General features: G+C 48.7%; 4 protein-coding genes and 1 long non-coding RNA gene across 12 annotated transcripts in view; 3 read left to right on the top strand and 2 right to left on the bottom strand.

Annotated features, from left to right (window-relative positions):
• Positions 1-9964, top strand: part of UFD1 (ubiquitin recognition factor in ER associated degradation 1) — a 20256-nt gene extending 10292 nt beyond the window's left edge. The window contains exons 5-12 of the mRNA XM_008142608.3: positions 159-289; positions 1850-1922; positions 5084-5152; positions 6542-6607; positions 6874-6921; positions 7697-7785; positions 8680-8761; positions 9850-9964. Coding sequence (XP_008140830.2) covers positions 159-289; positions 1850-1922; positions 5084-5152; positions 6542-6607; positions 6874-6921; positions 7697-7785; positions 8680-8761; positions 9850-9924 — 633 coding nt within the window. The 3' untranslated portion in view covers positions 9925-9964. The remainder of the gene's footprint in view (positions 1-158; positions 290-1849; positions 1923-5083; positions 5153-6541; positions 6608-6873; positions 6922-7696; positions 7786-8679; positions 8762-9849) is intronic.
• On the bottom strand, positions 9515-12623 carry LOC129148098 (uncharacterized). Its single transcript, XR_008555275.1, has 3 exons — positions 12536-12623; positions 10043-10216; positions 9515-9880 (listed from the first exon to the last, which is right to left on the bottom strand). It is a non-coding gene; the product is annotated as an uncharacterized LOC129148098 (long non-coding RNA).
• On the top strand, positions 12600-18539 carry C23H22orf39 (chromosome 23 C22orf39 homolog). Of its 5 annotated transcripts, none has more exons than XR_008555274.1 (4): positions 12600-12660; positions 12807-12974; positions 15855-16044; positions 18294-18349. XR_008555274.1 is itself a non-coding variant. In XM_028147022.2 (3 exons), the coding sequence occupies exons 1-3, from the start codon at positions 12637-12639 to the stop codon at positions 18411-18413; spliced, it is 312 nt and encodes a 103-aa protein (XP_028002823.1). In that variant the 5' UTR covers positions 12600-12636; the 3' UTR covers positions 18414-18539. The 5 variants fall into 5 exon arrangements, 3 of the variants coding, with proteins under 3 accessions (XP_028002823.1, XP_054568601.1, XP_008140831.1); XR_008555273.1 differs by lacking the exon at positions 18294-18349 and adding an exon at positions 16218-17131; XM_028147022.2 differs by lacking the exon at positions 15855-16044 and having other exon boundaries at positions 18294-18539.
• Positions 17204-21893, bottom strand: MRPL40 (mitochondrial ribosomal protein L40). Of its 2 annotated transcripts, none has more exons than XM_054712625.1 (4): positions 21791-21893; positions 19879-19962; positions 18486-18644; positions 17204-17641 (listed from the first exon to the last, which is right to left on the bottom strand). In XM_054712625.1, exons 1-4 carry the CDS (start codon positions 21868-21870, stop codon positions 17317-17319), a joined length of 648 nt encoding a protein of 215 aa, XP_054568600.1. In that variant the 5' UTR covers positions 21871-21893; the 3' UTR covers positions 17204-17316. The 2 variants fall into 2 exon arrangements, with proteins under 2 accessions (XP_054568600.1, XP_028002822.2); XM_028147021.2 differs by lacking the exon at positions 21791-21893 and adding an exon at positions 20315-20654.
• Positions 21242-21893, top strand: part of LOC103286974 (protein HIRA) — a 64814-nt gene continuing 64162 nt past the window's right edge. For all 3 annotated transcript variants that reach the window (XM_054712620.1, XM_054712619.1, XM_008142610.3), the window contains exon 1: positions 21242-21535. In XM_054712620.1, coding sequence (XP_054568595.1) covers positions 21499-21535 — 37 coding nt within the window. In that variant the 5' untranslated portion in view covers positions 21242-21498. The remainder of the gene's footprint in view (positions 21536-21893) is intronic.

Here is a 21893-nt window from a genome sequence, read left to right as displayed (position 1 = left end):
TCCATCTCACCTCAGGCTCCCGGGCTGCTTCAGGGTGAGTCAGCCTGGAACAAGGTTCCAAGAGGCCATCTGAATGTCAGACTTTAGCCTGCCCAGTGTATGGGTCATTGACGGTCCCTGATTTCCAGAAGCCTCATGTGGCCTTCTTTTTCCTTTAGATGATGCAGAATTTGCTGTTGGAAGAAGGGGGCCTGGTTCAGGTGGAAAGTGTCAACCTTCAAGTGGCCACATACTCCAAATTTCAGCCTCAGAGCCCTGACTTCTTGGACATCACCAACCCAAAAGCAGTGTAAGAAGCGTTCTTCTGGACAAAAGGGGTTTGCTGGCACACGGTCTACAGAGCGCTTTGTTGAACGTGTGCCTACTTTGAGGAGCACATATTTATGGTGATTGGCGTTGTAATTTGAGAATAATGACATTCAGCCAGCACATCTGCCATCACTCCTGGACCTGGGCCTCACCAGTGTGCTAGACGCTCTGTGCGCCCCTTCTGTATGCTCTGTATACTTCTTCATGGGCAACGTGGGACCTTCCTTCAGGTGAACTCTGACACCTAGCCCAAAGCCCAGTATGTTCTGGTGGAAGGGAGCCAGCTGGTCTGCCTCTCAGCTCCCGAGCCACTGGTGCCCGTAAACTTGCCACTCAAGCTTAGGGCTTTTCACTCCAAACCAGTGGGGAGCATTGGCTTAAGCTTTCATCCTCTTAGCAAGAGGAAAGCAGAGGTTTTAGGCTCTAGTGATTTTTTTTTTTTTTGGGGGGGGGGGGCGGGTGTTCTCTGAACAGTAGCCAGATGTATGTGTTTATAATTTAAGGAGTGACCAGTATGGGTGAGAGATGTGCTGTGAGTGGACTACAATAGCTTGGAGGCCCCAGTTTGGCTCATTGAGGTCATGTGAGAGTGGTCACTCTGTCTCCTATTTGTTTTTTAAAATGCATGTTTGAAAAAAATGCAGGTAAGTGGACAGTAAAAGAAAAGCTGCCTCCACCTGTCTCCCTGCACACTCTTCCCAAGCAGGAGCTCAGGAGCAAGTTGCTGACAGTCGTGTCCTATGTGGGTGGGCTTGTTGAGCCATCCACTGACTGTGTCTGTGGACTGGCGTGTTGAGCCCCTTGCAGCTGGATCCTGGACATGCAGAGGTGCTAGGCTCTGCTCACAGCAGTCAATGTCTGTGGCAAGGTCTGGTCCCTTGTCATTCAAAGCTCTGCTTGGGGTGCTTGTCTGACTGTCAGTGCCTAGGAGTGAGGTCTGTATCTGACCGTAGCCCCTCATGATTTTCTCTGGATTTTTACATTTTTTGCAATGCATACTTACTGGATTGCTTTCAGAAGCAGTTTCTCGCATAGAAAGGGCACTACTTTCATCAGCTACAGTCAACCCAGTGCTCCCTTGTCTAGCTGATAGTCTGGATAAAGGCAGTCAGCATAGAGCAGAGAATGGGGGCAGGGGTGCACAGAGCAGTGATGGGAGAGCCATTTCCATCCTCAGAGGCCGATTGGATTGGGTCTGACAACTCAGGGGTCCTCAGGAGGCGTCAAGGGCAGGGCCCTCCTGAAGCATGGCATTTCACACGAGGAATGAAGACAGCATCCACACAAGGCCCTTTTCACAAAGTTGCTGTCACCCTGGAAGAATTTGTGACCAAGAAAACTAAACCTAGACAGCCTGGCTTTTTCCCCTCAGGCTCTGAGAGCCTCTCTAGGACAGCATTCGCCAAGCGGTGGTCCACGGGCCACTGGTAGCCTGTGATATCTGAAAGATTGGCAACCGCTGCTCTAGGATGTACCATGTCACTGTGGTGAATTCTGGAGCTTTAGTTTATGTTTATGCCTTGACATTGTGTGTCTGCAGATTAGAAAACGCATTGAGAAACTTTGCCTGTCTGACCACTGGGGATGTGATTGCCATCAACTACAATGAGAAGGTAAGTGTGTCGGCTAGAAGGCCAGCAGGGCCAGGAGCCCAGCTCAGGGCAGGTCACATCTAAATAGGGCCTGCAGTGCCATTCTGGTATTTGAATGGGGGTTCTTTTTAAGCAGTGTATACCTGACTTTTGTCAACTAATTGCTGCCTACTGTTTACTTTTTAGAGCCCTATACTAATAATTCAGCAGCTAAGTTTTGGTAATTGATTTATTACATTAATAGGTGAATAAGCTTAACATTGTTATCCTTTTGTTTTGTTTTGTTAATACCCAAGGATATTTTTTACTTGACTTTTTAGAGAGCACGGAAGGGAGGGTAGAGACCGAGAGAAACACTGGTCTCTACCAGAGATTGGTTGCCTCCCACATGGGCCCTGACCAGGGCTTGAGGTATGTGCCCTTGACCAGAATTGAACCCGGGTCCCTTCAATCCTCAGGCCGACACTATCCACTGAACCAAACTGGCTAGGGTTTGTTATACTTATTAATCACATATCTGTGTATCATGGTGGTGAGCCTGCCAATTATGCCTCAGTTAGAAAGGTCTGCATTGCACCTAAAATCTCAGATAAGCCCTTTGCTAGGCTGTCAGGACAGAGAAATGAGCCAGTCTAGGTCCCTGTCCTTATGATTCCCTCCATTGGAAGCAAACAGGCCCTCCTGGAGCTGGCCAGGCAGTGCGCTCCAAGTGGGGGGCGCCTGGAAGCAGAGCTGGCCACATCCTCTTCCTTACGTTTTCTTTCACTTTGGTTTTCTCGTAGCTCCTCTGGGCTTGTCCATCCTGACACAGTCTTTCAGGTCTGAACACCACTTATGTTCATCCGTGATTCCATGCTTTTTAGGTGTCTGGATCTAGACAATTTAGCTGTAAAGTGAAATAGCGTACTGCATCTTTCATTTCTCATTCTTTCATGCATAATGACAGATGAGTTCCCATGAATTCAAGACAGCATCCACTTACCCATTATTTGTGGAAACGTATCTGAGGAAAGATAAAATAGTTGCTAACTCTATTGATAGGCCATCCTAACACAGGCGTGGAGCACAGTGATGTGAGTACCTCGTGACCACTGTGACAGTGACCAGGATTGACCTTCACAGAGTTGCTGTCAGGGTCGACCACCTAGTCCTCAGGAGTGACCAGCCCTGGCGTGCCTTTCCCTGAGGCCAGCTCTTAACTCCTTCACACACTCTCTTGTCCCCTCATGGCCTGGGGCCCTCATGCATAAACAGGAGCCTGTGGCTCAGCCAGTCCCTTCATGTAGGATCAAGAGGACACTTACTCCCTTGGTGTCAGTGTAGGGATCCAGTATTCTCCAGCAATTTCCTTCTGTTTGCAGCATCTGATATTGAGAATCCTTACTTTTCAATTTGTGGATCTTAAATCACAATTTTCTATAAAACTAAGAAATAATCCTATTGCCTTTAGCTTTGTGGGGAACATTTTAAGTATTGTCTACATTAACTAAATACTTTATAAGCTTCCATAATTAATTGCAGGTAGCCTTAATGTTCTTTATTAAGGTAGTAATACTAAATATAACTAAATTGATATTTTTGCACTGAAAGGGAAGGTGAGTTACATAGAGTTTGGAAATATAGAAGACTAGGTACTCTAAAGGGCCCTTCTGATAAAACCCAGTTTAATCAGGATAAAACCTAGGTTATAAATGTGTTGGTGGGTTGGCAAGAAATATAAGAAGTTTTCAAGATTCTCTCAGCAGGGAGATCCTGATGGTAAATGACTATATCAGTCAGTGATATAGTAGGAGATCTGAATCAGAGACTTCCACATTAAACTGGAACTCTTAAAGGGGCCATAATAGATCCAGAGGTGGGTGTTATCCTCATCCCACAAGAAGGAACTCAGATTCTGTTTGGGAAAGGCCTCCCAGTTTATTTAAGCCCTCAGGACTGCTAAAGATTGAACAAGCAGGCAGGAACTCATAATACAACTGCCAGACACAAAGCAGAGACAACAAAAGCAGATTTAGACCCTTAAGGAAATCAGCATTGGGATTTTCAGGTGTAAATATGAAATAATTATGTGTAAAATAGTTAAAGAAATTAAAAAGTGGAATTATAAAATTTAAGCAACAAAAGACTACAAAAGAAAAAAAGGAAGTTTTGAAAAACAATAGTTAAACAATAGCTGACAAAGAATTAATGAAATGAAAGTTAAGTCTGGAAACGTGACTTAGAATTCTGCACTGAGAAGCAAGGTAGAACATATGAGAGCTTGAGGTATTGGAGATACTAAGAAAGTCAAACATGCTCTGTAAAAATCCCAGCAGGAAAGAATGGGGGAATGGAAATATTGTAACGAAATAGTAAGTGAAATTGTTTTACAAGTGGCCATCAGCCCATAGTTACAGGAAGTAATATGTACATCAAACAGGAGAAGTTACAGATATCAAATACCAGATACAGGGAGGTGAACAGAGAGAAAATACAATACTTCCAGGAAAAGAGCAAATAGCAACCATTTATAGTCCCCAAATAGCAGAATATCTTTAGAGGCTGAGAGAAAGTAACTCACCAAGCCTTCTTTAAAGAATGAGGGCAACCCCAAGACTTGAAACCAGGGGGGCAGTGGATAGCAGCAGCTTGTCCCAGGCTCTGAACCAAAAGCAATGTTGACAAAAAAAGAGTCAGCCACTTTTAATGTATGTTTTTATGTACTTGAGATTATCCTAAATACACAGCAACATTACTGGTTTAATTTCTTATCTCTTGGCTACATTGTATTCTCCTGGTGGCTGTAATTTATTTATATATGAATAAGTTTTGGCTATATACTATTCCTAGCAATGTTGGAGTGAACATTCTTAGAATTTTCTCTCTGCATATTTAAGCTAATTAATTACTTAGAGTTAATTCCTAGGAGTGTACAATCTGGGATAAGGTTATAAGTGTCTTTTTCAATTTGATCCATAATTCCCTTGTCTGATTTGAACTACTTTTAGGGAATAGCTTCTGTTGAGTGATGGACAGGCTTGAAGGCAGTCCACCCCCATGGCCTCTTTGTTGCAGCAAGATGCTGAGGAGGGTGTTGTGGAGGTGAATGATGTGTCTGCGAGAGCCCAGTAGGGAGTCACAATAACAGTGACAGTTCCCAGTGCTGTCATGAAACTAACCAAATGATTTCTGTGTTCTCACAGATCTATGAACTGCGGGTGATGGAGACCAAGCCTGACAAAGCCGTGTCCATCATCGAGTGTGACATGAATGTGAGTAACTTTGCTGCTTATAGTGCATTCCACCTGGGGGAGACGGGCATTTGGTAGCACCTGTAGGCCAGTGCCCCAAGAGGATGTCACTGTCACACAGTCCCCAGGACTGTGTGGGTGAGAGAGGAGGAAAAGGCTGCCAGAACGTCATGAGAAGGCCGCTGACCTTGTGGTCCTTCTCAGGGCCAGTGGAGGTGGCACAGTTGCCTCCGGTTCTGAGATGGCTAACTCTACTGGCACCTCAGACCTGCCAAGAAGTACGTCTTCTTAAACACTAAGGAAGCTCAATTTTTTAAAATATTTTTATTGATTTTAGAGAAGAAGGGAGAGGGAGAGATAGAAACATCAATGATGAGAATCATTGATTGGCTGCCTCCTGCACGCCCCCTACTGGGGATCGAGCCTGCAACCCGGGCATGTGCCCTAGACCGGAATCAAACCCAGGACCCTTCAGTCCACAGGACGACGCTCTATCCACTGAGCCAAATGAGCTAGGTCAGGAAGCTCAATTTTTTAAAAAAGCTAAGGAAGGCTACTCAGCTCCTAAGTAGAAAGGAACTACTGGGACACACAATAGTTTGGTGGCTTTGCAGAGAATGATGCTGAGCAAAAAAGGGCAGTCCCAAATGGTTACAACTGATTCCAGTTTTTGTTTTTGGGTTTTTTTTTGTGTGTATGTTAACCCTAACCTGAGGATATTTTTCCATTGATTTTTAGAGAGAGTGGAAGGGAGAAAGAGAGAGGGAGAGAGTGAAACATTGATGTGAGAGAGGCACATCAATCAGTTGCCTCCCGCATGCACCCCAGCTGGGCCTAGGGATTGAACCTGCAACCCAGGTATGTGCCCTTGACCAAGAATCGAATCGAACCCACGACCCTTTGGTGCACAGGCTTATATTCTAACCACTGTGCCACATTGGCCAGGGCTGATTCTTGAAATAACAATACTTCAGAAAGGGAGGACAAAATAGTGGTTACAGGGCGCCCTGGGCGGTGGAGAAAGTGGCCAGCAGAGGTGTGGATGTGGATGTAGAGGGAAACACGGAGGGATCCTGTGGTGCTGGAACTGTTCAGCATCTTGACTGTGGGCCTCACTGGTGATAAAATTGTGAGAACTTAGCACACACACACACACACACACACACAGTGAATTCTTGTAAAACAGGAATTCTCAATAGTGTAAACGTCGATATCCTGGTAGTGATATTATACTATAGTTTTGTAAAATATCACCGTTGGGAAAACTGGGCAAAGTGTACAGGGCATCTTTCTGTGTTAGTTCTTAAAACTGCATGTGAATCTACAGTTGTCTCCGTTACAAACAGAAAAGCTAAGGAGTGCCAAGTGCCAGCATGTCTCACAACTTTCCCTTTCACCTTGGGAACGCAGGTGGATTTTGATGCTCCCCTGGGCTACAAAGAACCCGAAAGACAAGCCCAGCATGAGGAGTCAATTGTAAGTTCTTCCCTCCTCAGCCTGGCGGGTTTGGCCTCCTTGGTAATGGGCTTTGGGAGCGTGTCCTGGTCTGTCCTGGCTGCCAGCTGTATTTGGTCTCTACTGGTGCTAGTGTAGCCACATTCGCTGCTTTTCTCCCAGCCCTGCTCCCAGGGGATGGCCCAGCTGTTCCGGTGCAGAGACAGCAATAGAAATGAGGGGCCCAAGGGAAAAGTTGGGGTGTCCCTGCTGGGAAGCTTATCTCTCATTTTTCTGTCCCCTGTCAGGAAGGCGAAGCTGACCATAGCGGCTATGCTGGAGAGCTGGGCTTCCGGGTGAGTAGCAGGCCACGGGTTTTACTTCCTGTGCTCCTGCCGTGCCATCTGCTCCTCCCAGCCACTCGATAACGCTCCACGGACATCAGTAGGGATTGGGCCTCTGGTATCTGTACATACATGAATCTGCCACTCTATCAGTTAATAGCACTTGACATCCACTTTCTCATGGAATCTTCCTAACAAATCTGTAAGGCAGCCACAACTTTCTTCTTTTTAAAATTCTAACCTGCCATAAAGTTAAAATAGTACAGTGGACACACATATACCTTTCCCTTAGATTCACCACTATGGCCACATTTGCTTTATCTCTAAGAAGGTGTCTTCTTTTCTTGGCCTACACTGTTTAAAAGTAAATTGCAACATGACCCTCAGCACTGCTGCCAGCCCGCTCCCTGGGAAAAAGCGATGACGAGTATCGGGGCACTGGGAGGCAGTGGAGGACTGGAAAGCTGAGCTATGCGGCAGTTCCAGCAGAGGTCTTAGTCCATCCACAGGGCCCCAGACTGGTCCTGCAGAGGCCAAGGCCAGACCTTTTAACCTGTCATTGGCTATTGGCTACTGGCTCCCCCTGGGCGGTGGTCGCTCTTTGGCCAGGAGACTACCTTCATCTCACAGCAGTCCTGAGACAGAGTTCTCAGCTGCCCACACTTCAGCAGCTGGGGAGTGAGGGCTTCATTCCTGAGGGGGACTGGGTGGCACCCCCCAGAACATATCCCTGCAGCAGTCTCAGCAAAGGGCGTACATGTGCTTACCCGCCTGCTTGCCTGTGTAGGCCTTCTCCGGCTCCGGGAATAGACTGGACGGGAAGAAGAAAGGCGTAGAGCCCAGCCCCTCCCCAATCAAGCCTGGAGACATCAAAAGGTGGGTCTGCCCTGTCTCTGCTCCAGCCTTATGCTTTATCATCATCTAGGGAGGATCTGTGCCAGACCTCTGGGGTGGGCAGCCTCACTCCAGCTCTGGAAATAAAGCCCAGCTCAAAGAATCCAGTAGAGTGGATGAATTCCCCACCCCCACCCCCACCTGCTCTCCTTGGGGACTGAAACATGACAAGGAGTTGCTGTTTCCCAGTGGAAGTGTGTCAGTATCTTCCCTCCAGTCCAGGAACACTGCAGTCCAGCCTCCACCCGCCTCCAGCTGGCCCCTCATCAGATCTCTCTCCTACTTAAAACCTTTCTAGTTCCTATCTAATCTGTTGTTCTGTTTTATTCATCAAGACACAGTATCTAACTTCCTTCAAACAGGAGGCAGGAGCTGCCTCACTGATGTGTTTCTGTTGTTTGGTCCAGGGACTCAGAGCAGATTCCCTGCTCTGGTGGCTGTCACAGTGGTGGCAGGGATGAGATGTGTCACCTGTCATATGTCACCTTTCTACTATATGTTGGAGCAGAAGGATAATGCTATAATGGATTTTTTACCCACTCTCTGAGTTTGGTACAAGTGTACCCCTTCAAGGTTGATCCGAGGCTGGAGGACGGATTTGATGAGGGCCTCCCAAGCCCCTAGGTGACCCTTCACTGCAGGCTAGGTCCTGTCTGAAGGCCCCTGCCCCGTTTGCCTTCTGATTCTCTCCTGTAGGGATGCTGGGGAGCACCGGAGGGCTGGCCCAAGGCCAGGGTGGTTTACAGCCGCATACCTCAGAATGAGAATCACCAAGAGGACACCCTTCCTCTCTTTGGCTTGCCTTCCTCTTGTTTGTCAAAAGAATTTGAGTCTTTTTCTTCTGGAGCTAACATTTCTCCTCTTCCATCTTTACAGAGGAATTCCCAATTATGAATTTAAACTTGGTAAGATCACTTTCATCAGAAATTCACGTCCACTGATCAAAAAGGTTGAAGAGGTGAGAAGTTTTATTTTCTAATGATGAGTGGGGGAATTCTTTCCACTTTGAATCAGGGTATTTCTGTCATATTTTTCTTCATTCCTGGGGCTCTCCTCCCTCCAGTGGGCTGGTTGTCCTATTGAGGCTGTGTGGAATGTGTGGGGCTGGGTGTAGAGGTGTGTGTTTGGGAGCTCAGAACCTTGATCTTCTATAGATAACACCGCTGGCTGACTAACAAAAGGAATACATGAAAGATACCTGTTTTTGCGGGTTCAGAAAAAACAAGCCCTCTTTCTGCTGGTGGGAGACTAGCTTACTAAGGAATTCAACTTCTAGGAAATACCAAGCTGTGTGCAAACACATTAAGCTGGTCACCACAGCAATTTAAAATACTGCAAACCTAGAAGTAATATCCAATGGTAGAGACTGCCTCTCCCACGTGATGGAATTCTCTGTAGGTTTTAGAATGTACTAGATAAGAAATCCATTGTCTTGAGACTTGGGAGTTAAGTTTGAAAATAGGCCCTAACCGGTTTGGCTCAGTGGATAGAGCGTCGGCCTGCAGACTGAAAGGTCCCGGGTTCGATTCCAGTCAAGGGCATGTACCTTGGTTGCGGGCCCATCCCCAGTAGGGGGTGTGCAGGAGGCAGCTAATCGATGTTTCTCTCTCATCGATGTTTCTAACTCTATCCTTCTCCCTTCCTCTCTGTAAAAAACCAATAAAATACATTTTTTAAAAAAAATAGTTTATATAAGCACATACAGAAAAGTGACTAGAAGTGTTATTTTTGGGTGGTGGAGTTACAGGTGACTTTTCTTTTGGGGGTGTCTTTTATACTTTATATATCGAAAATGTGATGCTTCTGCAAAAGGATATACGTTCACCCTGAGAATAAAGGCAGTGGTAGACAGACACATAGTTGTGATTGTGTGGTCATGTGTTCAATTCAGTTTATTATGATTTGTATTTATATTTCAAAAACACTTCTTATTATCAATAATGGGGAAGTAAAGAAAATGGGTGGATGGTACATGAGTCAGCAGAATAAAGCAATTTCTATAAACCTCCAAGAAATTTCTGAAAATAGTATTTTATCTTCACACAGGATGAAGCTGGAGGCAGATTCGTCGCTTTCTCTGGAGAAGGACAGTCATTGCGTAAAAAGGGAAGAAAGCCATAAGTTAGCTGACTGGAAAATAAAATACTCAATTGCAACATAATGGCTTTTAGTTACTGGCTCTGACAGGGATGAAACTATTGCAAAGACGCTCTGTCACTGTAGGTTTGTTTAGAGTTACCTGAGAGTTGTCTAGTTCAGTCTAGAAGTGGGATGCAGGACTTCGTGGTTACGTGCTTGAACTGGGGCTGAGAAAGCTGTCTCCGAGGTCCCATAGGCGGCCTCCTCACCACTTCCAGCTTTCAGCCCTAGGGAGCACTCCCGCTGACCCCGCAGGAGCAGAGTTCCCCCGTTCCTGATAAAAATCAAAGGGAGGGGTTGAATTGCTCTAACTTGTGATGTTCGTTTTATTTTATTTAGCCTTTCTTTTTGTGGGTCTGTAGCTTAGATGTTGCCTTTGGTCTAAAGAAAAGTGGTTTAAATAGATTTGTGCTCTATAAATAGTGGTTATTCCATTACTCTGGCTACAATTAAGAATTGGAGGATGGGTTTTTCTATTTTTATTTTACTTTTTTTTTCACAAAAGAATTATTCCTCAGAAGGAAAACCTTATCTGAAAACATTTCTACTTTAGTTTTCATTTTGAAATAACTGGCTCCCTGAATCTATTCTATTAGGGGGAGGGAGGGAATAACAAAACTTTATGGTGAAGCACAAATATGAGTATTAGAATAAATAAGAGCTAAAGATGGTCCTCTTTCTCCTTCCCTATCTCCCACTCCCAGTTTAATGTATTATCCAATGTTCTGCTGGCCTGTATTGGTCTCAGATCCTCACTTTGTATAAAGTGAAATCTTTTGACATGTTAACCCAATTATTTTCATGTCTTTTGTTCCTTGAAAGTAAATCTAAATTAAATTTTTAAATAAAAACAGGGAATGACTAAAACCTGGATTGCCTCTAAATGTTTGATTAGATGTCAACAGGGATTGATGTTTGCAGGTATCCCTCATTCCATAGTGCTGTTAGAAAAGAACTTGGGGACAGGGGAGTGGCTCTGTATGGAGAAACAAGGCTTTCTGACCCCTGGGGTGAGGATGGTCAGGCCCAGATCTCCCCTTGTACCAGGTCTCCTGCTTGTAGGCAGAGAGTCCTTCTCTGAACAAGGCTCCTCCCAACACTCAGAAGAGGAAAGGATGTACCATACCAGGGTCCACCCATGTATCTCAGAGAATGAGCACTGAAGATTATCATGATGACCAGGGCTGTTCATCCATCATGGTGATGGATGTAGTTTCAGAAGGCATAAAGTACCACCGTGACCTACCTGACTCCACTTAAGGCAGGGGTGGGGAACCTTTTTCCTGCCAAGGGCCATTTGGCTATTTATAACATTTGCGGGCCATACAAAATTATCAACTTAAAAAATTAGCCTGCTAAAAAAGAAAAAAAAAAAAAGAAAAAAAAATTAGCCTGCTATATTTGGTCAAACATTTAATTAACTCAGCCCTAATGCTTTGGCAGGGCCAGACCAAATGATTTTTCGGGCCTTATATGGCCCGTGGGCCAGATGTTCCCCACCCCTGACCTAAGGAGTCTCAGTTCCACTACAGAGGTAGAAGCCCTTGGTGGGTAGGCAGGATCACATTGTCTGACATACTGTCATTTTATGCAGAATGAAGACGCTGGCCCTGGGTTTTTCTCTTCCCTAGGTATCACCTACTGTAAATGTAATGAAATCGGTCCTGTTCTTTTGCTGGAGGCACATTCCCCTGCCTGGGCCAGGATTGGACCCCAGTGACGGATCTCCTGGTGACACAGTGGGACCACCTGGAGCAAAACTCCTGGTTCTTACTGCTGTACCCTGGCCAGCAACCTTATTGTCACACAGTGTCTTCTCCAAGCTTGGTCTGTGAGCCAATCTGGCAGGACTCCTGATAAAATTGCAACTTTCTGAACCACCTGCAGGGCCTCTGACCCGGTCTCAATCATAGAAGGGGCCCAGCAGCCGCCTTGTAAGGGGCTCCCCTGCACATGATCAGGTTTGCATAGGCTGGGGAACCATTGCATTGCTATTGCAGGGCTTTCTGTCTCAGTAAAGCTTTCACTCCTAATCAGATATGCAAGCGGCCCTGGACTTGTACCCAATGCCACTCGCAGCCTCCATGCCTTGGACCACCCCGCCCCTGTGCTCAGAATGCCCTTCTCGCCTCCACTTCCGGCCTGAGTTCCCTCGGGAGGTTATCCCGCACCTTAGATACCCTACCCCTACACACGCTATGCCCAGCCAACCCCCGTTATTTTGTGAGTGGTCACTGCAGCAGTAGACTCGGCAGCTTCGCGGTGGTTGCTGCACAGTATGTAAGCCCGATCTTTGAGATTTGTGAAAATAAGAGTCGCTGAAAAGAACTGGCCTGACCCGCGGGGTTTCACAAACAGCCAACTTAACGTGGCGGCGGTGCAGCGCGGGACGCCCACCCACACCGGGGGGACGTCCTCAGTCAGGACTGGGCCGGCGCGGCTCCGCGCGCAGCGTTCCTACCCTCCCGGCACGCCCCCAGCCCTCTGGGCTCCACCCGCCCGCCTGCGCCCCGCCCCGGCTGCTGTCGGCTGCCCCACCCGAACGTCCTGTCTATTGGGATGTCTCCAGGAGGTGGCGAGGATTTAAACAGACCTCTGAGTTCCTGGGTGCCTCGCGCGGTGCGGGCCTAGTCCGTCTTCATTGGTCATTGGCTGGCGGGCTGGGGAAGGCGGGAGTTAGGTGCTCGCCTCAGCATGGCCGACGGCGGCGGCTGGCAGGTAAGTGTGGTGGGCGCCGGGGACCTGGGGGGACCTCGTCGGACCGTGTGACCGGCTTAAGCGAGGTCTCTCCCGGGAGGATTCGGGTTGGAGCTCCGGAGTGGGCGGCGCAGCGGCTCCCGGCTCAGGCGCCCCTCTCGCCGCAGCCGCCGCGCCCCTGCGAAGCCTACCGCGCCGAGTGGAAGCTCTGCCGCAGCGCCGGGCACTTCCTGCACCACTACTACGTCCACGGAGAGCGGCCGGCGTGCGAGCAATGGCGACGCGACCTGGACAGCTGTCGCGAGTGGGAGGAGCGCCGGAGCGCGGAGGCTCGGGTGCGCGCGGGAAGCCGGGGGTGGGTGCGGTGGGGGGCGCTGAGCCGCCGCCAGGGCGTCTGAGTGCACAGGCCACCCTTGCCCCCGTTCCAGCTCCCGGGATTTTGGAGAGCACTGCTGAGGGCCTTCCTCTTTTTGTGCTTTTTGTTCTTTCGATAAATACCAAAAATTAGTCTATCAACTGGGTTTTCAGACTCTGGAAGACAAAGAGGGGAGTGGAGAGTGGTGTGGGAAGACAGCGTTAGGGTTGTCAGCTGACCTGCAAAGGAGGGGATACTGCTGAGTCCTGAAAGCCCAGGAACCAGCCTGAGCAGCCTTTACCCGGTCCCAGGGGGTTACTTACATGAGGAACAAGGTTCAGAAGGAGGGTGAGCTGCAGAGGGGTAGGGTATGAGGCTGCAGAGGTACCAGGGACCTCTTGGGCCTTTAAAAGGGTTTTAGATTGTAGTCTAAACATGCGCTAGGATGCATGATTTGTTTCTTGTTTTTTTTTATTTAAATTCAACTTTTTTGTATATTTATTTTATTTTATTTTTATTGATTTCAGAGAGAACGGGAGAGGGAGAGAGAGTTAGAAACATCAGTGATGACAGAGAATCACTGACCGGCTGCCTCCTGCACGCCCCTAACTGGGAATGGAGCCCACAACCTGGGCATGTGCCCTTGACAGAAATCAAACCCCGGACCCTTCAGTCCTACGCTCTATCCACTGAGCCACACCAGCTAGGGCAGCATGCTTTGTTTTATACCTTTAAAAGATCAGTCTGGCTGCCAAAGTGGGAGGGTCCATTATGGAGGGGCACAGAGACCAGTAAGGAGGTGGTTCTAGTTGTCTGTCCATTTCAGCAGATACTTGTCATGTTGGGTACTCTTGGAATACAGGGATGATGAGAACACCTGCCCTCTTAGCACCTTCAGTCTAGTCTAGACTACAGTGGTGCCTTGGAGCTGTTGTGGGTGGGGAGATGGAGAGAAGCTGTGAGGGTGCAGTGCTCATGGGGAAGGGGAGCCTGCGGGACTGACTGGTGGCTGCTTCAACGTTGTTAAATGTATGTTATTATTGAAGCAGACAAACTGATGTGGAAACAAAGCTACCACATAAAAGAAAATGTGACAATTCCATACCTAGTAAGTGAAGTCCAAAAAATGAAAAAGATAACTTACAGCCTATATGACAAGAGATTAGTAACCTTTATATACTATGTCTGAGCGCTTATATCAGTAAGAAAATTGGGGATGATTTCAGAATAGAAAAGTAGACAAAGGACACAAAGAAGGAATTCTTTAAAAAAGAAAACCAAATGGCCTGGTGTAGAAGTTAAAATGATAATAGGTGGTTTCTGCCTAGCAGTATGTCAGAAGTGTTGATAGGGGTTTGGAGAGTCAGGGTTCCTTGTGCATTGGTTGGTGGAGTGTAAGGTGTTCTGATTTCTAAATGTCACATGCATACCCTTTGACCCGTTTTACTTCTGGAAGTTTATCCTAGGGCAGTGGTCGGCAAACTGCGGCTGGCGAGCCACATGCGGCTCTTGGCCCCTTGAGTTTTTAGCAAAGGCCAGCTTAGGAGTACCCTAATTAAGTTAATAACAGTGTACCTATCTATATAGTTTAAGTTTAAAAAATTTGGCTCTCAAAAGAAATTTCAATCGTACTGTTGATATTTGGCTCTGTTGACTAATGAGTTTGCCGACCACTGTCCTAGGGGAATAATTGGGTAACAGAGCATAGTTTAAAAATTCAAAATAATCCATTTTGTCACTGTGATAGTGCAAAAACTGAGTGTCCTAAATTCCACTAATAGACATTTGACCAAATAACTTCTTCCACACAGTGGAGTATTACATAGCCATTAAAAAGAATAGATAGCCCTAACCAGTTTGGCTCAGTGGATAGAGCATCGGCTTGCAGACTGAAAGGTCCCAGGTTCAATTCCGGTCAAGGGCATGTACCTTGGTTGCGGGCACATCCCCAGTAAGAGATGTTTCTCTCTCATCGATGTTTCTAACTCTATCCCTCTCCCTTCCTCTCTGTAAAAAAATCAATAAAAAATATTTTAAAAAAGAATAAATAACATATTGTGGTTAAAAACAATAGATAGTAACATATCCTGGCATGGAAAGATGCCTCAGTGAAAAAAGCAGGAAGTATATACTAGCCAGTAGAAGATTCCATCTTTAGAGAAACATGTGATAGCTCAAAAATTTAGGCCTAAAATTGTGTTGGGGAAGCTGTTCACTTCACCTCAGGGATGGAGGTCTGGGAGTCTTTCATATTCTCCTTTGCATTTCTTATCATTTTTTAAACAAGAACAGAAACATCTATTTGAGACAATAGAGCTTAAGAAGACTGAGAAGGTGAAAGTAATATGTGTAAAGAGGCCAGCATAGCCACTGGCACCTGCCAAGGAGCCCGTGACAGTTGTGGGTTGGCATCTGTAAACCCATATTCAAGGATCAATTGTAATTTTTCACAATAGCTTGGGAGGAAGTATGATCTAGATATGTGTGTGCTAATATGGAACCACCACCAAGGTGTATTAGATGGAAGTAGAGTTTCAGAGTAGTGTGTACCGTACGCTGTTTGTCCATCTGTGTTTGGGAGCCTGCTGAGGAGGAGGGAGGTACAAGGGCTGTGTGAGGTGTGAAGTGACCAGGGTCTCCCTTGCACAGCGATCCCTCTGTGAGAGCGAGCGTGGGAGAGTCCAGGCTGCAAGAAAGCACACCCTAGTGTGGACCCCGAGACAGAGCCCCCCTGCAGACTGGCATCTCCCCCTGGAGGAGAAAGACGAGTGACAAGCACCCCTGCACGGCTTCCTGCAGTCCTTCAAGTGAAGCTATTGCTCGGCCCTAAGGAGTCTGATTGGCCCAAATATCCCAGTAGGTACCTGGGAGCTTCTGCCTGGCTTGGAACACGGAGCTCGACGTCTCCAGCGCTACTTGCCCAACCTCACCTGCGTGCAGGATGCCCCACCACTGCATATTGCTGTGAACAGCCACGGTGGGCTGTCTCATGCTCCCCTACCAGGGACATTAGCACAGGAGATGGCCATCCGAAGGTCTAGAATTCTCAGGTAAACTTTTGAGGAGTAGCCCTGACCCGTGTGGACATGTAGAGTAACTAAATGGTTGTGCAGTCATGAACACCTTGTGGGGACGTTTTGTGCCACCTTGGTTTGGTGATGACCATGCATTGCCACCCTTTGCTCACACTTGGCTATGGCTGACTCTCTCAGTTCCTCTGCAGACACAGTTGGGGCGTGACCTCTGGACCAGCAAGCTGCACCTTCTAGGCTCAGGAGGTGAGATTTCCGTTTTTCTGAAATGCACACAGCTACAGAATATACCACCTTGCATAAAAAGGGTTCATGGACTCGTGGCTGAAGAAACCCAAACCCAGGACGAATGGAATTTTGGTCTGCTTCCCTCAAAATTTTTAGAAAATGTGGAATATGTCAAAAACCATTTTACACATTAGATTCTAAATAGAAGCTGAAAATTAATTCAACAGTTTAGTTGTTGAGATTGTTAAATTTCCCATCTGACGTTGTACTCCGACTGCTGAAATGAGGTCAAACTCCAACACCACCTTGTGAGGACATAGCCAATAGGTCAAGGAGAGGAAAAACCGACCTTACTGGTAACTCAATCTTAGGAGTTAAAGCTTCCAGAACTGTGCAAAATGTCACTTTCAGCCATGCAGTCTAAATGGCATTTAGACCCCACAAGGTGTTCATGACTGCACAACCATTTAGTGGCATTTAGTTCTGGCAGCCCCAGCACACTAATACAGTCACCATCCCAGCATAAGAGTGCTCAGCCCCACTTGTCCCACCCTCCTGTGGGACACGGCAGTTTTGTTAATTAGTGCGTCCCTGGCTTGCTCCACTCTCTTTAGCCTCCCTTCCCAGCTTAAAATGCTAAGCTGGTCCGGCTGATGATGTGAGGAAGTTCATGTGTTCTGTCATGTGTTCTGTCTGTCCCACCCGTGCAGACAACACAAAGCATACAGCCTGAACATCCTTCATCTTTGTTTCTTGCCTCCTGCTGGGGGGAAATGGTCTTGATCATCCTATCCCCAGTACCTGGCATGGGGGGTGATGGGGACATTTGTAATCATGTAAACAATCAAAATAAAGTGAAAATAATTTTTTTTTTAAAAGAAGGGCAGCCTATTGCACCCGTGTCTGTCCTTGGGTGAATTAATTTTGACTCTTACGTAAGACAAAGAGACACCTGATTAAACTTACATTTATTCTCAGCATGCCTAATTCTGTGACAAGGAGGCTTGAGCTCTGGTCATTCTGGCTTTCAAGGGCAGCGTGTTCAGACAGCTGCCTGCAGCTCTACCTCTTGAACTCCACCTGTGTGTACACCTTGGTGATGTCATGGTACCTGCCTTCAGGGGGCTGGTAGTTGGAGATTGGTGGTGTGTAAGCTGGCCCTTCTCTCTCAAAGGGAAACAGACTGTAGTCCCGCTTGATGGCCTCCGCATAGAGTTCCTGGGAAGTGAGTTGTAGCTCCTGCAGAGCTTCCTGCTGGGCCTCGAGCATGGACTTGATGGCTTCCCTCTCCATCTCATGCTCTCGCTGCTTGTACAGGGACCACTTCTTCAGGAGCAAAGCTCTCCGTTCTGCCTCCTCAAAGGAGAGCTCTACCTGAGGCCGCTGTCTGGGAACACACAAATCCAACATGTGAAGCTGGGAAGCACCGACCTCACTGACCAAGGGGTCATATGGCCCAAGCACCCTCCCTGCCAGACACAGATGGAACTCAGAAAAGAAAGGGACACATTAAGGAATGCAATGTTGAATGTGGTGGCAGCTGCAATTGACACTAGGAACCAGGCCCATTTGCTTTATGTGGAAATAGGAGACAGTGATCCTCTGAGGAGATTATAGTAGCACTTCCTCTTTCCCAGGCAGAGACGACCTTTGGTGAGAGGTGACTTTGGAGACAAGTGAAATGGTATAATGAAAACAAACACCAAAATCCCAGGGAGTCAAGAGCCTCTTATCAGCCCTGGAATACCAAGACACCTGCCATGTCCCACTTGTAAGGCAAGGTGCAACTTTATAAATAGTATACGCTTTTATAAGACAGCAACCCTGCACGTGACACATCCCAATCACAAGCAGTTTGCATCACAAAGCAAGAGGCTAAGGGTTTTCTAACCATCAGGATGGGCAAGGCCCAAGATGTCACAACTACAACTTGCAAAAGAAGCAACAATATGAACTTTTGAGCAGTGTTGATATGAACTAACTCGAGCATCTGGACTGGCTTATCAGACAATTACTCTGAGTTTCTTTCCCACATTCAGCCACTCAAGAGCACCACCCAGAAATGTTTGTCAACTCCCATGAGACATGATCAAGAAGAGGACTCAGCCCAGGGCCCAGTCAGCCGAGGCCTACTGACCCCCTTCCCGTTACCTGCATAAACTGCAAGTAGAACTACCGTTAGGTGATGGAACTCCTTTGCCCTGAGGCCCTCAATCCTAGAGGTCTCTTACCTCATTTTATCCATGAACTTCGCAGGTATAATAAAGTCTTCAATGGGAATTAGCTCCTGGGTAGCCTTTTCTAGTTTTCGGATCCTCTTTTTCAAACGGTCCTTTACAGCTTGGTCTTTTTTAGGATCGATCTTCTTCTTCTTTTTCGGAGGTTCTGCTCTAATGGATAAAGCAAACATAAAAAAATGTTTCCTCTTCGGTTTCACAAACATGCTGAGAGGCATGGCACCAGGTAAAGTACCCCAAACCTGTACTGAACTCTCCACTGGGGAATGCACTGCACGGTCCAAACCTCCTAAGCTGAGAGTGGCAGGGAGAGGGCTTCCAGCCCAGGGTCCCTGTGAGAACGGTTTGGGCACTGTCAACCCAGGAAGGGGTGGGAAAGCTTCATGGGGCATCCGGGTATAAATTAAAGGGAAGGGCTCATCTTTAGAGCCGGAGTCCAGGTGTGCCTTGGGATTGCACTGAAAAGTGAAAATACCAAATTGATGAATTAGAAGTCAATTACATCTCAAATGGATTTGTGATTTATAAAAATTATTTCAAATGGGGAGATATGGACACATGTAATACCTTAATAAAAACAATGAAAAAAAATTATTTCAGTAAGACTAAGAGAAAGCATAATAAAAGTGACTGGCCTGCCGAAACCGGTTTGGCTCAGTAGATAGAGCATCAGCCTGCGGACTCAAAGGTCCCGGGTTCGATTCCGGTCAAGGGCATGTACCTTGGTTGCGGGCGCATCCCCAGTAGGGGGTGTGCAGGAGGCAGCTGATCGATGTTTCTCTCTCATCGATGTTTCTGGCTCTCTATCCCTCTCTCTTTCTCTCTGTAAAAAATCAATAAAAATATATTTAAAAAAAAAAAAAAAAGTGACTGGCCTGTCCCTACTTTTGGGGGTTTCTTAACAAACCCCCATCCTAGAGCATTAACAAAAGTCTTATTTACTCGCAGGAGCACATCTCCTATGGTGATAATTTAGTATTAAGAATAATCAAATCCTCTAGCATCAAAACCAAATTTTGTGAATCAAGTCCCTAGAAAGCATCCAGAGTTCCAGATGGAAAAACTAGTCCTCACACCTTCCCGCCACTTCTCCAGTGGGTCAGAAATGGAAGGCCCATGAAGAACAGACGTTTATGCATTGCCCTGTAAAAAGCACGAGAATCCATTCAAAGTAGTTAAACTACTTTTACATTTAATTTTTGTTTTCTGATTACAGACACGCCAGTATTCCATACAGAGACAGAAAAACATCTAGCTAAATTTAACTGAGAATTTTTGTAAGCTGTTAATTTTGCATACCAAAGAGTAGTCTTGATTTGTGCCGTTCAAGTGCATATCTGCCTCCCGCTGACACCCCCAAAGAGGTCAGGCCCACATCTGAGCTTACCTCATGGGAATGAGTTCCCAGAAAGACAACAATGAAGCTCGCTGGTGGGTGTCTCTAACCTGTGTCTGCCAAATTCCCAGACGCCTGAAAGAGATGAGTATGTATAAATATCTGATTCTCCCCACTAAACAGAAAAAAAAAATTGTAATGCCCTCGAAATCTAAGGCACTTGTAACTACTAGCTGTGACAGCAAGGTCAATGTGCGAGATTTTTCAAAATCCCCCGTTCACAACAGAGCAGTTGGGCAGGGTCCCTGCTCGCTAGGGGCTTCGAATGTTCATCCACAGGTAGAGGCGGACCAGCCCGTTTGTAACGGAGATGTCCGTGGACAAGGGCGGTCAGGGAGGAAGCACAGGCGAGGCCCTGACCAGCCGGCGCGAAATGCCCCGCGCGCGCCCCGGACACCCCGCGAACGGTGATGATGTCCGCACTCACCAGCACGGCGAACGCAGAGCACGCGCGGTAGCTCCCAAAACCATGGTGGCCATGGCTTCAAAGGCAGCCACCGGCTGCTTCCGGGCGCGCACCTCGGCGGTCCGGCCCACGGTGCCTCGCGCTACGGTCCGGCAGTCCCGTCGATTCACGCGATCGCGTTCCGGCCTGGGGTGCAAGCCGCGGAGGACGGGATCACGCCTGGCCCCGCCCGGCCGTAGCGACGGCGCGCGGGCACGCCCCCAACGGAGGGCTGGGTCACGCCGGGCCCTGCCCCAGGCGGCGGTGCGGGTCCTTTCTTCCGCCTCCGCCGGGCGCCGCGACCGCACACGTCATCCCCCCCCCCCCCCCCTTACTTGGCCTGCACCCTTGGGAGCGCCAAGACTCCGCAGTGCAGCGGGAGTGGCCAAGAGGATGTCCCTTTACTCCAGGTCTTAAGTGTCCACATCTGTGAAAACGGTCCCCAATCTTCCAGTAAACGCGCCGCCTCGGCTTCCCCTGTGGCCCTCAATGAGGCGGGGTTATCCCCCTGCATTCGTTCAAACTCGGGACCGCGGCCGCCCGCCTGCCGGTGGCTGTACCTGGGCGCCGGCACGTGGCCTGGCGCTCACGAGATGCCCAATAAACGCGTGCTGATGAGTGACGGAAGCTAGCTAATTAGTCGGACTGGCAACCAGCGATGTAGAGCTGGAGAGGCGGTCCACGCTACTCCGACCCCGTGTGGCACCGCCGGCCTGGGCTGCAACTCGAGGCCCCCCACTTGCCCGCCGCGGTCCCTGCAGACCCTCCCCTTCACCCATCGCTGCGACCGGGCTGGACCCAAAGCGGAGCCTCCCTACGCTGCCCCTACCCGCAGAGGAGCCAGGGCGGCCCCGTCCGCGCAGGGAGCGGTTTCCCGCCGGGGCGATTTGGCAGGTGCGCGCCGTGACTTCCGGCGTTGCCCGGGAGCTGCCGGAGGAGGAGCGGCGCAGGGGATGCGGCTGTGGCGGCAGCGGTGGCGGCCGAGCGCGGGGGGCGGCTGTGGCGGCGGCCTGGGGCGCGAGCCGGCGATGGCGTGGCGGCACTGAGGGCGCGGGGCGGGCGGCGGCTGGAGGGCGGGCGGCGTGGGAGAAAGCGGCGGCGGTGGCCCCATGGCCCGCGCGCGTTGAAGGACGCGGCTCTCGCCTCAGCCCGGCGGCGGCCGAACAATGAAGCTCCTGAAGCCGACCTGGGTCAACCACAATGGTGAGTGAACACTGAGGTCGCCGGAGGCCACGCCTGGCGTCAGATCGGGGTCTGGAGCCGGGTCGGAGCCGCGCGCGGGGCCGTGCCCGCCTCGCTCCCGACGCCTGGTGCCCGGTGCCAGAGTCGCGGAGCGGGAGGTAACGGACTTTGTCCTCGGAGCGGGAGACCGGCGAGCCCCGGCACGTGCTCCCGCCCGGCTGCGGCGAAGTCCGCCTCCGCCCCCAGCTCTTGAGCGCTGAGCCCTCAGCCACCCACCCGTGGTCCGTGAAGGCGCCGCGGCCTGGCTTTGGGGAGCGGCCCTTGGGCGCTAGCCAGTTCCTGCCACTCGTCTGCATCAGCCAGGATGTGCTCAGATGGT

Source organism: Eptesicus fuscus, chromosome 23 (assembly GCF_027574615.1).
Source record: "Eptesicus fuscus isolate TK198812 chromosome 23, DD_ASM_mEF_20220401, whole genome shotgun sequence".
Lineage (NCBI taxonomy): Eukaryota > Metazoa > Chordata > Mammalia > Chiroptera > Vespertilionidae > Eptesicus > Eptesicus fuscus.
Note: the sequence above shows the minus strand (reverse complement) of the source record. Positions and strands in the feature narration are given on the sequence as shown.

What these genes read in the sequence shown, in the direction of transcription:
- C23H22orf39 (XM_008142609.3), top strand. Translation starts at nt 12,637, where the DNA reads ATGGCCGACGGCGGCGGCTGGCAG. An exon ending in CCGACGGCGGCGGCTGGCAG is followed by an intron (nt 12,661 to 12,806) that starts GTAAGTGTGGTG and finishes CTCTCGCCGCAG; the next exon opens with CCGCCGCGCCCCTGCGAAGC. An exon ending in GCCGGAGCGCGGAGGCTCGG is followed by an intron (nt 12,975 to 15,643) that starts GTGCGCGCGGGA and finishes TCCCTTGCACAG; the next exon opens with CGATCCCTCTGTGAGAGCGA.
- MRPL40 (XM_054712625.1), bottom strand. Translation starts at nt 21,870, where the DNA reads ATGCAGACGAGTGGCAGGAACTGGCTAGCGCCCAAGGGCCGCTCCCCA. An exon ending in GGCGCCTTCACGGACCACGG is followed by an intron (nt 19,963 to 21,790) that starts GTGGGTGGCTGA and finishes CATCTCTTTCAG; the next exon opens with GCGTCTGGGAATTTGGCAGA. An exon ending in AAGTTCATGGATAAAATGAG is followed by an intron (nt 17,642 to 18,485) that starts GTAAGAGACCTC and finishes GTGTGTTCCCAG; the next exon opens with ACAGCGGCCTCAGGTAGAGC.